This window comes from Passer domesticus, chromosome 2, assembly GCF_036417665.1.
Source record: "Passer domesticus isolate bPasDom1 chromosome 2, bPasDom1.hap1, whole genome shotgun sequence".
NCBI lineage: Eukaryota > Metazoa > Chordata > Aves > Passeriformes > Passeridae > Passer > Passer domesticus.
This window is the reverse complement of record NC_087475.1, coordinates 101,040,706-101,054,407: the sequence shown is the minus strand read 5'-3', so window position 1 is coordinate 101,054,407 and position 13,702 is coordinate 101,040,706. Positions and strand designations below refer to the sequence as shown.

The 13,702-nt window shown below is 40.0% G+C and overlaps 1 protein-coding gene across 16 annotated transcripts in view; it reads left to right on the top strand.

The window, feature by feature from the left end:
• ST3GAL6 (ST3 beta-galactoside alpha-2,3-sialyltransferase 6) overlaps positions 1-13,702 on the top strand; it is a 48,013-nt gene that overhangs the window by 26,607 nt on the left and 7,704 nt on the right. For 8 of the 16 annotated variants that reach the window (XM_064410034.1, XM_064410033.1, XM_064410035.1 and 5 more), the window contains 7 exons: positions 222-302; positions 1,585-1,662; positions 3,721-3,824; positions 5,548-5,611; positions 11,119-11,214; positions 11,617-11,803; positions 12,959-13,096. In XM_064410034.1, the coding sequence (XP_064266104.1) occupies positions 222-302; positions 1,585-1,662; positions 3,721-3,824; positions 5,548-5,611; positions 11,119-11,214; positions 11,617-11,803; positions 12,959-13,096 (748 nt within the window). Of the gene's footprint in view, positions 1-221; positions 303-1,584; positions 1,663-3,720; positions 3,825-5,547; positions 5,612-8,986; positions 9,055-9,517; positions 9,608-11,118; positions 11,215-11,616; positions 11,804-12,958; positions 13,097-13,702 lie in introns of those variants that run through there. The other 8 variants (XM_064410041.1, XM_064410042.1, XM_064410044.1 and 5 more) reach the window with 5 other exon arrangements.

Below are 13,702 nucleotides of genomic sequence, written 5' to 3'. Positions count from 1 at the left end.
CTAAAATTTGGGAGACTTACTTGAAGAAGTTGAGTTTCCATTGGTCTTTGCACAGCTGTGACCAGGACTGACCAGACTGTTATGAAGATAAGTGATAATTTTTAAAAGTAGTTAATGTGCTCCCTTTATCTTGTTTATGGTGTACAATTGATACAAATAGCTTTCCGTTGTGGTTTCTATTTACAGCAGACCACAGTGTTGTGACATTTCCCTTTTTGCAGGATTAGCTTTTATGGACAGACTTCCTCTGTGAGGGCTTCTCCTTCCTATGTGACTAGTGGAGTTACAATCAGTTACAATCAGTAAGTTCAGCAGTTGAGTATTTTTGTGGTGGGGTTGTTGTTTTTTTTTTTTTTTTTGGTTTTGGATAGGTGGGAGGGATTGAGGCTAAAATCTGTAGCCTTTTTCGATAGGCTCCCTGCTCAGTTGTACAGTTGCATCCAGTGGCTGTTCCTGTTATAAACACAGTGGTAAGGTGTTTGTCAAAAAGTAATTTGTCCATGTTATGTTTCCAGTGTTTGTTTAATTTTTATGGCCATTTTGAATAACTGTCTCTAACAAGCAGTGAATTGTTGGAAGGACATTGGCTTATAATTTTCAAATCTGTGCAATTCTGAATTATACCTGAACAAAGTTAGCACAGCTTGGAGGGCAACTTCCTTCCTTAAAACTTATTAAACCAGAAGTGTGTTTCAGTTGTTGTATTCGAGTGTATATATAGGCAGCTTTTGTGCTTGTGACTTCTTGCAGTTAGATTTGTGGGACTAATGAGCACCTATGCTTAAACTGGAAAGCAAACCTCTCTTCTCTCTGAAGGTATGCTGCAAAATGCCATCTGTGATGCTGGAAAGCAGCAAGGTGGCCAGCTGATAGGTATCACAGGGTGCTTTCTCAGCATCAGTATTCACATAAGAACTTGAGGTTACCATAAGAACTTGAGGTTACCAAAATCAGTTAACCTTAATGGTCTCTTTGGCTCGTGGTTCTGATGTGGTGGTTTCATCCTTCTGTCCTTAATGCAATCCAGCGGCACGTGTTGCTCACACTGAACTTTACCTTCCCTTCTGGGCATCATATTTGTGATTAAATGGGCTAAATCTCCAAGTCAGGAATGTGCTTAGAAGTGTGAGTCTTAACCTTATTATGGGTGGAATGTCTTACCCCAAAGAATATAATTTTCCTTAAAGTGCCCAATTTCCTTCTCCAAACAAGACTTTGTCTGCTCCCTGAGGAGTTATGGGGATGCTATCAGGCTGCAGGGGTGATTGAGTGCAGGAGCCCTTCTTCTCTGGAGGTGGGCCTCAGTTCTCACTTCTGATTATGCCTGCTTTTGACACTTGCTGAGTGAGGGAGGTCACAGCTTCCCTTGGAGCAGCACTGTGAGATAAAAGCCTTTGCTAGTAAAAGTAATTGTGCTGCAATGAGAAAGTTTCATCTCTATCACAGGGGGAGGGAGTAATGAAATCTTAGTGTGATCTTAACTCAGTAGTCAGCTTTTACTAATTTGATTTGTCCAACTTCCTTTACCTTGTTTGTGCTACCCATTCCTGGTCTTGCTATTTATTTGGAATTGGTTTTTTGCAGGCTGCCGCCTACGGCTGTAGAGAGGAGGAATGCATTGGACACTTGTTTCCTGAAACCAGCATTTGAATCTTTACTGGGGTGAGTCTTCCATGAGAATTGAGATGGGGAAGGAATGGCTGTGCTGATTGAGGTAGAACTGGGCTATTTACGCATTTTGGAGTGAACATTGAGTAGTGCCCTGAGAAAGCTTGCAAAGATTAGACCAAGAACTGGTTGAAGGAGTCTTAAACGTCTGTAGAAAGACACTGTGGCCTTTTTTCTCCCTGGTGCTTTTTGTATATAAGAAAATGTGGCTATAGTTTTAGTGCTTTTGTGGGTTTGAAGCACATAGAAGCCTGTAAAGTTTGTGCCACCCAAAGCAGACTTCGAGCCTTTGAGTTTTGTTAGCTCTTGGTCTGGTGAGGTGATCCTAATTCCCATGGATTGTGCCCAGACTGTCTGCGTGTTGGGTGCAGCAGGGTAGCTGTAGTGTTCAGCAGAGGAGCAGGAATGGGCTCAGAGGTACACAGCAAGAAGAAGGTATGTGCACAGCTAGGACAGTCTCACGCATTTCTGTAACTTCTTTATAGAGACAGTTTGCATGAGCTGAAGATCTGTTCTGTGCACTTTGGTAATAGCCTGGGAGGTTGAAAGGATTTCTAACCTTGCAGAATTATTTATTGGAAAGGAACCAGAGCTAGAAAAGCTAGAATTGAGGATCTTTTCTCAGTAGGTAAATTATTTATTATGTCTAAGCTTAGCAGCTGTTTCTGAGCACGTTACTAAATTTGATATGGATATTTAGTGCATCGTGTCTCAAAGCTAATTGGTCTTGCTTAGTTAAGCTATGGCCCGTTTCGTGGTGTGTGAGCTGTAGTGTTTTGGTTTTGGGGTTCTTTTCCCTTTTTACTGTCAGTATCTTATTAATACATAGAGCTTAAATTAGCTTTGATTTGGGAAACTGAAAGAAGGTTTTCTTAATAGCTATTTATGTTCTTAGTGGACAAACAAGTCATGTGCTGACTGGGGCTTTTTATGATTAACATTAGGTTTTCTGATGACTGTATACTTCTGTGTTAACATTTTAATCTAAGACCTAATATGCAGGATCATTACAAAGTCAGCCAGTACACTGAGCGCGCGTTCAGTTAATTCAAAGGTGAAGCCAAGGGCATGATAGCATGTGACATGTTTGTGTCTGCTGTTACTCATTGGGGTGGACTTGGCACTAAGGCAATAGGAGTGCCTTCCGTGCTATGAAAGACCCTTTTCTGTGGTTCCTGTCTTTCAACAAAAAAGTCACCCATTCTTTTTAGCTTGACACTTACAAGGTATAATGCCATCATGCTGTAGTTTTCAGGAAGAATGTGCTTTTGAGGCAAATGTCATTGTGATCCCCACACACCATGCTTCTCATCCCAGGGTGGCCCTGGTGTGAATGCACTGGGATCTTTTCAGACATCTGCTTAAGCCAGAAGATGCACTGCAGTAGCGTAGCCCATGTGGTGCAGCTAAGGGCTGGGACCCTTCTAGATTTAGTACAGAATATAAAATACCCAAGGTGCATGTAATGTGGACATGAGAACTCCATACTTTTTTGCTGCTTAGATACACCCGTGTTGCCCCAAACAACTTGTTACTGTCAACACCGTCATATAGTGTCACCTGTTTGGAATAGGAGTGCAGCTCAAACCAGGAGATGGTATTCTCAATTTAAAACACCTTGCTTCAAACTCTGTTCTTATTTATTCAATTGCCATGTACAATAATAACTCTTAATTTTCCTTTCTACCTCTGTTATTTTCAAACCTGAAATTATTCACTGTCTTCTTGGGTTATGTCTTCTCTTAAATATGTGGTCTTGTGGTGCAAGCTTTCAGCCACACAATTTTAATGAGTCTATATAAATTGTACAAATAGACCAGTCTTTTTATCTCACTCTCTGCCTCTATTTTCTGCTACAAGATCTTACCCTTTTCAGTCATCTGTTTGCATTCCCTGTGCTCGTGGATTTTTTTCTTTTAAAAATGGGTGATAATATGATAAAAATGGTAATAGTAGTATAAAGAGAGCTTTTTACAAAGGACTTGCATGACTTACTGGCTTATGCAGGTACATCATGTGATTTTAAAACTTCTTCCTTTTTTCCTTCATCAGTGTTGACAAAATATACCCATTCCTGTGCGCTAATGATTTTATCAGAGTGGCAGAGTTCCAAGGGAGCAATAAGTTTGAACTACCTTATGGAATAAAGAGAGCAGGTTTGTATTTCCCATGTATTTCCCTTATTTTTAATCAGAAATACCTAAATGGTTTGTAAAGCCACCTGAATCTGTGGCCATGATCTTTCCTGTGCACTGATGGGGTGTCTAGCAGTGTCTTAATGGTTTTGTTCAGTCCCTCTGACCTGACACCTTTTTGGTTTTAGCAAGTAAAACACTGGGTTGGGGTTGCCCCTCTTAGCAGAGAAGTTCCAAAAAGGTGTGAGTGAGGAAGACTGGACCTTATTCAGCTTCCTTCTGTTTGTATGTGGTCTGGAGATACTGAGCTATGCTTTGCTAGGGGAAATACTGAGTCAGTGTGATGGGCATCAGTCAAAACACCTAAACTGGTTGGAACTCAGAGTCCTACTGAGGCAGAAGTCCTCAGGTTTAGGTGGTTACATAAGTGAAGTTTTCATTTTACTGTCCTGGTTTTGACTGGAATAGTTTATTTTCTTCTTAGTAGGTGGTACAGTGCTGTGTTTGGGATTCAGCATGAGAATAATATTGACAACACATGGATGTTTTAAGTAGTGCTTACTCTGAGTCAAGGATGTTTCAGTTTCCTGTGGTCTGTCAGTGAGCAGGTGCACAAGAAGCTGAGGGTAGGATTGCCAGGACAATTGACCCCAGCTGGAAAATGGCTATTCTATGCCATATGACATGTCAGTACTTAAACAGGAGTGGCTGGTAGCTGCCTGGGAACTGGCATCAGTCAGTAGGTGGTGAGCAATTGTATTCTGCATCACTTGTTTTTCTTGGGTTTTATTCCCCTTTCTCATTCCTTTTCCATACAAATGCTAGCTTTTCTGATCCTCCTACTTGTCAGATGGTGGAGACTCAGTGGCTGTGTGGCACTTAACAGCCATCTGGGGCTAAGCCATGACACTGAGCTGGCTGCTCCTGCTGTGGAAGGGGCCACAGGGGGGAATTGGTGACACTGCCTTGCTGCTGGACCTGTCGAAAGGTTTGCTGGCACGTTCCCACTGCCTATGTTGGTCAGGCTGGTATAAATAGGGCTGACACCGTAAGAGTCTTAGCCACCCTTTTGGAAAGGGTTGTAATGTCTTAAATTTCAGGGTTTCTAACACTAACAGTGCACCTTCCTAATCTGGGCTTTCAACTTTTGATTTGCCCTCCATCAGTGGTAACAGTGATGGTGCATTTTCCTGCACTTTTGGGGTTACAGTGAGGAAAACTACATTTGGGAATGAGTGGATTTCTCCTCTGAGGCAAATTAAGTGTCCAGCAGGAGCCTGCCCACCAGGGGTGGGCTGGGATGGGAAGGTGTCTGTCTAGCTTTGCCACATTGATTGATGTCTTCTCCTAAGATACATAATGCTATTACTATCCCTGGCTGTATGGACCCACTTGAGTCTACCCACCTGAAGGTGGGTAGAAGAAAAACCAAAGTGAGTTAGGATGTGGATTTTGGAAATTCTTCCAGTTCTTGTTTCCTGTAACTAAGATGATTTTTTAAACAGAGATTTCATGCTATTTTGTATTTTGAGGCAGAAAAAACTCACAGTGGAGCTGTGATAGATCTCGGCTTCTTTGGCATCATTGGTTGATCTGTGGCACTAAGTTACAATTGTTCTGACTTTGATGTTTTTATGCACAGTGTACTGCTGTGCTTAAAAACATTGTGGTCAGGGTGGCATGCATATTTTTGTGTTGCAAGTACTGAGTGTTTTCATTAATCTTGTTTATATGTGCTTTTTAGAGCAATTTTTTCGTTTAGCCCTTTCAAGACTGCAGAACTGTGGCCTTTCCAGTGAAGAAGACAGGTGAGATGGTTTATTTGCCACTGTTTCTGTTAGTGGCATTTTTAATATTCAGTATTTACCTGAAAAGGAATGTCTGTGGGGTTATCCTGAATTGCTCAAATTAGTCAAGACACGTAGTTAGAGCAGATTTACAGGGTCCAAGCAGTGCGGAGCTGATTCCAAGGTTTCAGTAGGCTTGATTTTACACTTCAGTAGTATCAGCATGCTAGAAAAATTACTCTGAGAGATCTTTAACATAGAAATTTCCTTTTATAAATGTTTTAGAAATTCTCCAGCTGAATGCAGTCCCATCTTCCTGTAGTATCTTTTCATACTTAAATTGAATGTGACCTTCTCTTGCAAATTCAGTGTAAGATGGAGAATGTTTGAGATAAGCAGCTGCAAACCAGTGTCTGCTTCTAAGCAGAACAAATCATGGGCGTATGCTTGTGCCTCTGATGTGCTGGCTTCTGTGCATCCTTGTTCCTACTTGCGCTCAATTTCCTTTTCCTTGTGGATGAGGGAAACCTAGGAAGACAGGAAAGGCTGTCCTTTTGGAAGTAACAAGGGTGTGGCATGGAAGGAAGAACGCCTTAGATAACTTGCTTGCCATGTATTAGATAGATTAAATTAGAATAAATCTTTAATTAGATTAAATCTCTTGTTGGAAGCCATGTCTGCAGGATTTTGTTTTGTTTTGGAGGGCCTTTGTGTTTGTGTGTCTTGCTTTTTGTTTGGCTTTTGTTGGGATTTTTTGCAGGTAGGGTTGGCAAGTAGACTAAAGTCCTGTGTTTACAAAGTGTGATGCAAATGACTCCTTAGATTTGCAGTCTAGCAAATTGGCTGACAGCCTGCCAGATGTGATATTAATATACACATTTCTTAATAGAGTGAATGCAAATAATGCTGAGCTTGGCTGTACTTGTTTTTGTTTTTTTAATTACAGAGATCATAAAAGATTGCTGCTTGAAGCCAAATGTCAGGATCACAGTTTAATTAAACTTGGGTGGAATATGTTCAGACCTAAGGATTTGTTTTAATAGAGTTTTTCTTTTTTTCCCCCCTACTGTACTCCTACCTTTCTCTGTAATTAGTCTGCTTCTAGGATGTTCAAGTCTACTCTTAAGAAAAGGAAGGGAAAAAGTAAAACTCTGTATTTTCTTTCAGGAATGTAATAATGGGGTAAATTTATACAGAATTGGCTGACAGAAGCTGCTCTTTTGTCTGCAGTTGGGAGGAGAGTGCCAAACATTACATTAGAAATTTTCTGAAACCATAAGTTCAGGACCTTAATTGTTTGTGCTGTAAAGCAGAGATGCTTGTACCTTGGAAATGTTTGTCCCGTAGATGAAAAGTGAGGAAATCTGTATTCATCCTTTAAATGTAGATCCTCTGAGATGTAGATGTGGTTAGTAGTTCTGGGAAGTATGTTACTTTTAATAAAATGAAGCATACTTCAGTGTACTGAAGCAAAATGAGACCTATTACTATTTAATAGGCAGTAATATAAACAAATCAAGCAGACAATGACTTCATACAATATGTTCTTTCTAGATCCATCAGATTTTGTGTACAGCCCTCTTCGGGCATGAATCACTGTATCTGGGAAGAGTTTTATACATATATTTCACTGAGATGTAGTGGCTTTTAAAAGTGCAACTCTTTAGGAATTAATCCTGACAACGTTCTCCAGTAATACAGAATTATTAGGCAGCTCTGTAATGCTGTCGTCCTTCAGCCTTCTTGGCAGAACACAAACCAGATTTCCCTATAAAAGTTTTTTAAGGCAGACAAATATTAGGCTAGATAAGCACAAAGTCTGTGGTGCTTATATAGGTGTATTTGTGTACAACTTAGGTAAATCTATACACAGTGAGCTACAAAGTTTTTGGGTTTTTTTTTCTTCCAAACTAAGATCAAATTCTCACTTTGTAAAGGTGTGGCTCTCCCAAAGAGTTTGGAAATGAACAGTATCACTGACTTCAGTTCGATTGTGACTTCAGTTCTTTGCTGAGTGCTCTAAGGTCTCTAAACTCAACAGTTCTTAAAAATGCAGTTCTTAATTGTATACAGGCCTGAGTCAACAAAATGTGACCTCTGCATCCTCCTTTCATAAAATAACTTCAAAGGAAATAATTTGCATTCCTCAAGTGACTACAGGGGTGTTTTGAAGGAGTGGAGTCTGAGATCTTTTCTTTTTCCACTGAAATAGTATTTCAGTAGAATGTGGAGGATGCAAACCTTCTGACCTTTAGAGGCTACATTTCCATTTATCAATATTTTTCTTCTATAGACTAGGAAAATGTTTCTTTTAGCATTTCACTATAGAAACAAACTACATAATCCAAGGCCTGGCCTTGAGATTGAGATTCACCACCTGAATAAGGCAGTGGTTTGAGTGACTTACTACCTGCAGACATCGGAAATCAGTTACCATGGTGTTTGCATTGGGATCTGTTTGTATTCTTAGTAGATCTTTGACATATCTGTTTGTCACTCAGACCTTTCCTACAGCTATTGGTACAGCCAAGGTATAATATTTTTCACTGTCACAAATATTGTGCTACTGAAGAGCCAGATATTGCAGTCTGTTATATTTTACTTGTAGCACAGCTGATGCAGCTTAAGGATATCTAAACTAATTTCTCTTCTTGTCAATATATTGACTTGGAGAAAGGTTGAATGTTTGGGGTTGTTCAATTTGAAAACAGGAAAAAGAAATTTTAAGAAGTGAGGTTGTTAAAATACCTGGGAGTAACGGTCTGCTGAAAATTCATGTGTTGACCTGTGATCTGCTGTTTATTTAACTTCAGAACCTTTAAATGCAGTTCAGCCTTGCTACATATTTTTTATCTCTATATCATATGTTCATTTTTTATGATAGTATGCTCTGGTTTTTAACATAAACAGTTTCCCTCCCTGCTTATTGTTGTTAGTGGGCCCAGTACTACTGTTTATTTTAATTTGTTTGACTGTACTTGTGTACACTTCTTTAGGCATATTTGATCTGATTCTTGACTACCCATTTCAAAACTTCAAATACTAATTTCAGATTTTTATTGGGTATTTGATGGCAGGTGATAACTTTGTTTTTGAGTATGCATCTTATGAAGGGCACTGTAATTCAGAAACTTAATCAAATTCCACTCTGTTTTCTGTCCAAGTAGTACTAGTCAACTCTTAGTCATAAACAAAATCTAGTCTGCATTCATCAGTGAGAAAAAAGGTTGAATTTAACTTGAGAACAGCTACACAACTTGTGTAGCTGAACAAACCTCAGTTGCTCAGCTCTGAAGTTACATTTTATTTTGCCCTCCCTATACTGTGTCCTGCTGCATCATGACTACAGAGAGGAGAAAGCAAAGACCTCTTAATTGTATACCAGAGTGGAAGGCATTATTTCAGTTGCTAGAGATGAACTTGCTGAACAGGTATCTTAAATCACCTCTTCCAAAAGTTGAAAGGTATGTAATAAGGAATTACTTTAAGTTATAATCTACAAGGAACAGAAAAAGCAGTGCCTCCTCACAGTAAATGCCAGGACACACGATACAACCATATGCTAATCTTGTGCTTTTTGCCCCTCTCCCTCACTCCACTCTCATTACTTACTGATCACATTTTTTTATCTGGTTTTCTCTTTTCCTTTCTTACTTTGAGCTCTAAGCTATAGCTGTAAGTAACAAGGTGTAATTTAGGAAAATGGCAACTTCTGCATTCTTACTCTTGCTGTAAATTGTAAGAGGCTTATGTTTATCAGCCTGCTTTCTTAAGATACTTTCAAACTAGATAGAAAAATAAAATGGAAAATGAATGGTCAGAAGGAGTTAAGGGTGGGGAGGGAAGGAAGGGAATTAAGGGTGTAGAGGGTGTGAGCGTACTGCAGACAGGATGGTATAACAGGTTTTCACCCTTCTGATTTTCAAGATACCAGGTCACATGAGTTACGGTATTAGCTGGAAGTCTTTTTATGAATGCTTACCTTCTACTAAGCTGTTCAGGAAACAGTAGAGAAAGGTATGCTAGCTTTTTTCATGTAACCCAACCCTAAAAGCTGCACTTAGAGCACTGGTTTTATATGTGTGTGTGTGTGTGTATGCATATACGTACATATATATTTAAAGGCAGCTATCTCTTCAGAGGTTGTTAATTCTGTAGGAAATTGAGGCAACTGCTTTGTACATTGGGATGTTGCTCAGTCTTGGCTGGAACGAGTTGTTTTCATAGATATTGAATAATAACTCTGAGCTGAAAAAACAGGTTGGACTATTTGAGGAGAAAGAAATTAATTAGTTTGCATGATGTGCCACGATGGGAATTCAATATAAGTTATAGTGGTTTTTGGGACACAGTGTTGGTGTCCTGAACCTAGAGCAAGAAGTGGCATAGAGCCTTTTTCTTACTTGAAGAAAGAACTAAAGGAGTGGGGTGTTACTGTGAAGCGACTCATATTTTCTCATTGTTCCTGCTGCAACCAAATTGAATGGCTTTTGCTCTAAACAAAGAGGCATTCCTACAACAAAAAATGATGTGCTTATTCTGAAAGGAGTTTACAGTCTTACATGTTTGATTTAAACCTTCCCTAAAAAGACAAAATATATTGAAGAAAAAAACCCGCAAGCCTATTTGTGTGCTCCCCCCCCCTTTTTTTTAGTACATTTTAGTACCATTGAAACAAGATGGTCAAAGCTAAATATGCACTGAAAAAACCTGTGGTGACTTTGAAAATCTTACCCTTAAACTTTCAAGTTTAACATCTCCGTAATAACTATTTTGCATGCTTTTTATCTCTAAATGTATTGTAAATTCAAAATTTCTCTTTTGATTTGATGCAGTATAATATCTTATATTTTAGCACATAGTATTTTATAGGCTTAGTAATGCTGTCTAATTTGAATCTGATCATATGAGAATGCAACCTTTAATCAAGGAATCCATCTTTTTACATTATGACAGCACACATGCCACTTATGTAAACGTGTTTTGATGGCACCTTTTAAGTAGAGGGAGAAGAATCCATGCCATATTCATTTGAAAAGCTGTTGTGTGTCATTGGGCTAAGATTTTTTACATGTACAGTCCATAGGCCTGTAAGGTGAACATAAATTTTGCTGCTTTAGTTTGTTTGGAGGTGTGGAATTGTATAATACTGCAGAAGCACCTTAATACTGAGTTAGCTTTTCCAGACTGGGACAAGTTTAAAGAACTGTGGCAGATGATTTATCAAATAGCACCCATATCACAAACTGGGTAGATGATCTTAAACAGCAGACCATTAGAAAAAGGAGATGTGTAAAAAGTTTCACAAGAGAGAAGTCAATTATTGACTTTGTCAGTCCCTGAAATAGTGCCTTTTTTTTTTTAAGCAGCCATAGTACATGATACAGGATTGAATCTGCTTTGTAGGGGCCAAGGGCTGCAAAAGATACAGGATCTCACTTAGAAAATAAGCCAGTTAACATGCAGAAGTATCATTAATAATATGAAGCCAGGGAAGTCACAAATATTGAAACTTCTTTGTTCCACAGCATTCCTTGTCGACGGTGCATTGTGGTTGGTAATGGAGGAGTACTTCGAAATAAGACATTAGGGGAAAAAATTGACTCGTATGATGTCATAATAAGGTAAATGCTATCTCCTTTTCATTTTGTGTACACAGAGCAATAGGTAATTCTCCAAGGCCAGGTACTCTCTCTGCCCTTCTCTAGTGTGTGTGTGGTGGAGCCAAATCAGAACACTTGCTTTCTGCTTGAGTGACACACAATAAGCAATTGTGTGACTCTATTCCAAACGACTGTGGCCATGTTCCTGTGTGTGCTCGATCCCTCTGAGTGTAGAGGGGGAATGCACCTGATAATTGCTCACTCCTTTGCTGTGTAATGTGATACCTAAATGCTGGGCTGCTAAATTTCCTGTACCCAGACATAGTGTCTGTCCTGCAGACTAATAACTCGTGTGGCAGCCACTGCACAGTAAGAACACGGGTGGGGCAGTCACTGATGTCTCTGTGCCTCTGTCCTCTGCAGAATGAATAATGGCCCTGTGATAGGATACGAAGAGGATGTTGGGAGGAGGACGACTTTCCGCCTTTCTTATCCAGAATCTATCTTCTCAGATCCCATCCACTACGACCCGAATACCACTGTTGTTCTCATCGTCTTCAAACCACGGGACTTGAAGTGGCTTTGGGAGATACTTGGTGGTCAGAAAATAGTGAGTTCAATTATTCATGTGCCATGGCTTGTCTTGCCACACATTTCTTGTGTGAAATACACATTTGCTTTTAACTGTAGTCCTCCCAGCTGAGAGGGAGGCACTTACTGCTGTGGTTTAGTTGAGGTGTTAGGGCATGTTGGACTTTATGATCTTTAAGGTCTCTTCTAACCTAGTCATTCTGTGAACATTTTGAATTCTGTGAGGAGCTCTGGATCTCCTTGTAGTCAGTCTCCTTGTAGTTAATATCCCTCTTCCATAAATGCTTTATCGTCTTTCTAATGCACATATTTGATCAGTTCCTCACCACTGAGCAGTTTACCTCTGCGAAATGTATTTTTATCCTCTTCCTAATGTTGTTTGATATTTTAATGTGCATGCTCCAGCCATTTCCCAAATTGTTTTACCCTGCATACTTGCAGGAATTGCAGAATTATGTTAAAAGTGATCTCTCTCAGAAGGTCTTAAGTCCAGAATATTTTTGAGTCTTTTTCATTAAGGGCCAGGTTCAAAGTCATACTGGGTTTTCAGGTCTGAGTAAACTTTGAGTATTTCCAAGAATATTTCTACAAACTCCATTTCAGTGCTTCAGCACACTTGCAGGAGAAAATTTCTCCTTGTCCTTTCACTCTGTGCCTCTGAGAAGAGTGTGATCTCATCTTTGTTAACCCCTTCCAGATAGTTGAAGATGGGCTGAACAAATCCAGCCTGCTCAGACCCTTTTTGTTTGCTGTGAGCTCTGGCCCCTTGACTGTTGTAGCGACCATCTGCTGATTGACACTCTTCTGCACAGAGAAGAGCCTAACACAGCATTTTTAGGACTGCAGAAAGGGGACAGTGCAAACTAGTTGAGACTAATAGCAGCTTCTGTCTGCCTGTCTATGCTCTTACTAACGTGGCCAGCACACACTGAGCATTTATGGCCTCCAGGGCATATTGTTGGTACATGTTGTCCATCAGGGACTGTTCTGCAATGCTGTTTTCCAGCCAGCTGGCCACAGCTGTGTTTCCTGTTGCAAGAGCAGGTGTTTTTGAACTTAGCACTTCTTCTTCTTTAACCTCATGCTCTTGGAGTTTACACTGGTTAGAGTTGCTACAAAACTAAATTCAACTGTTTTCAGTTGTTAAAAATGTGTATTTACTTGCCTGTCACAGAGCGTGAAGGGCTTTTGGAAGAAACCAGCTCTGAATATGATATACAAATCGAGTCAAATCAGGATTCTTGATCCCAGCATCACCAGGAAAACTGCTTATGAGTGGCTTCATTTCCCAACAAGGTTTCCTAAGAAGGAGGTACACTTTTCCTTTTGTCTCTTCTAGTTTTGTGCAACGAAATGTGTATTTAGAGGCAGTTGCATCTTTATTGCCATAGAATGTAATGCCCACCTCTGTGACTGGGAGCCTGCACATCTGCAGTGGCCCTGGCACAACTTGGTTAAGCTTAGCAGGTCACACTACGGGCTATGTGAGAGGAAGGTCTCACACTGAGGCTCTCTGTACCATTGCTTGTCCCTGGGCAGAGCTGGTGCTGCCTTCGCTATCCTGTGCTTCATCCCCCTCTGCCTGCAGCACCATTAAACTCAGAAAGTGTAGTGGTGTCATTCCAGGGCTGTGCCTATTCCCATTAAGTAGGCTGAAAATATTTAATTGCAGGTGAAGCATATCTGTATATTGCATGATAGTACAGTTTAAAAGTAGTTGCTTTTAAATTATATATTTTTAGGTGAATTTTATGATAGCTACAGCTAAACAGAGGTAGTTACACCCTCTGGTATTCCTGGTATTTCCAAATAGCACTAATCCCAATGTGTAGCATTCCTGCCATGTTTTGGGGTCCTGTTTAGTATGGATGTTGCAACAGAGTCGCCACTAAGTTTATGATGTTGGGCCCCTAGGGCA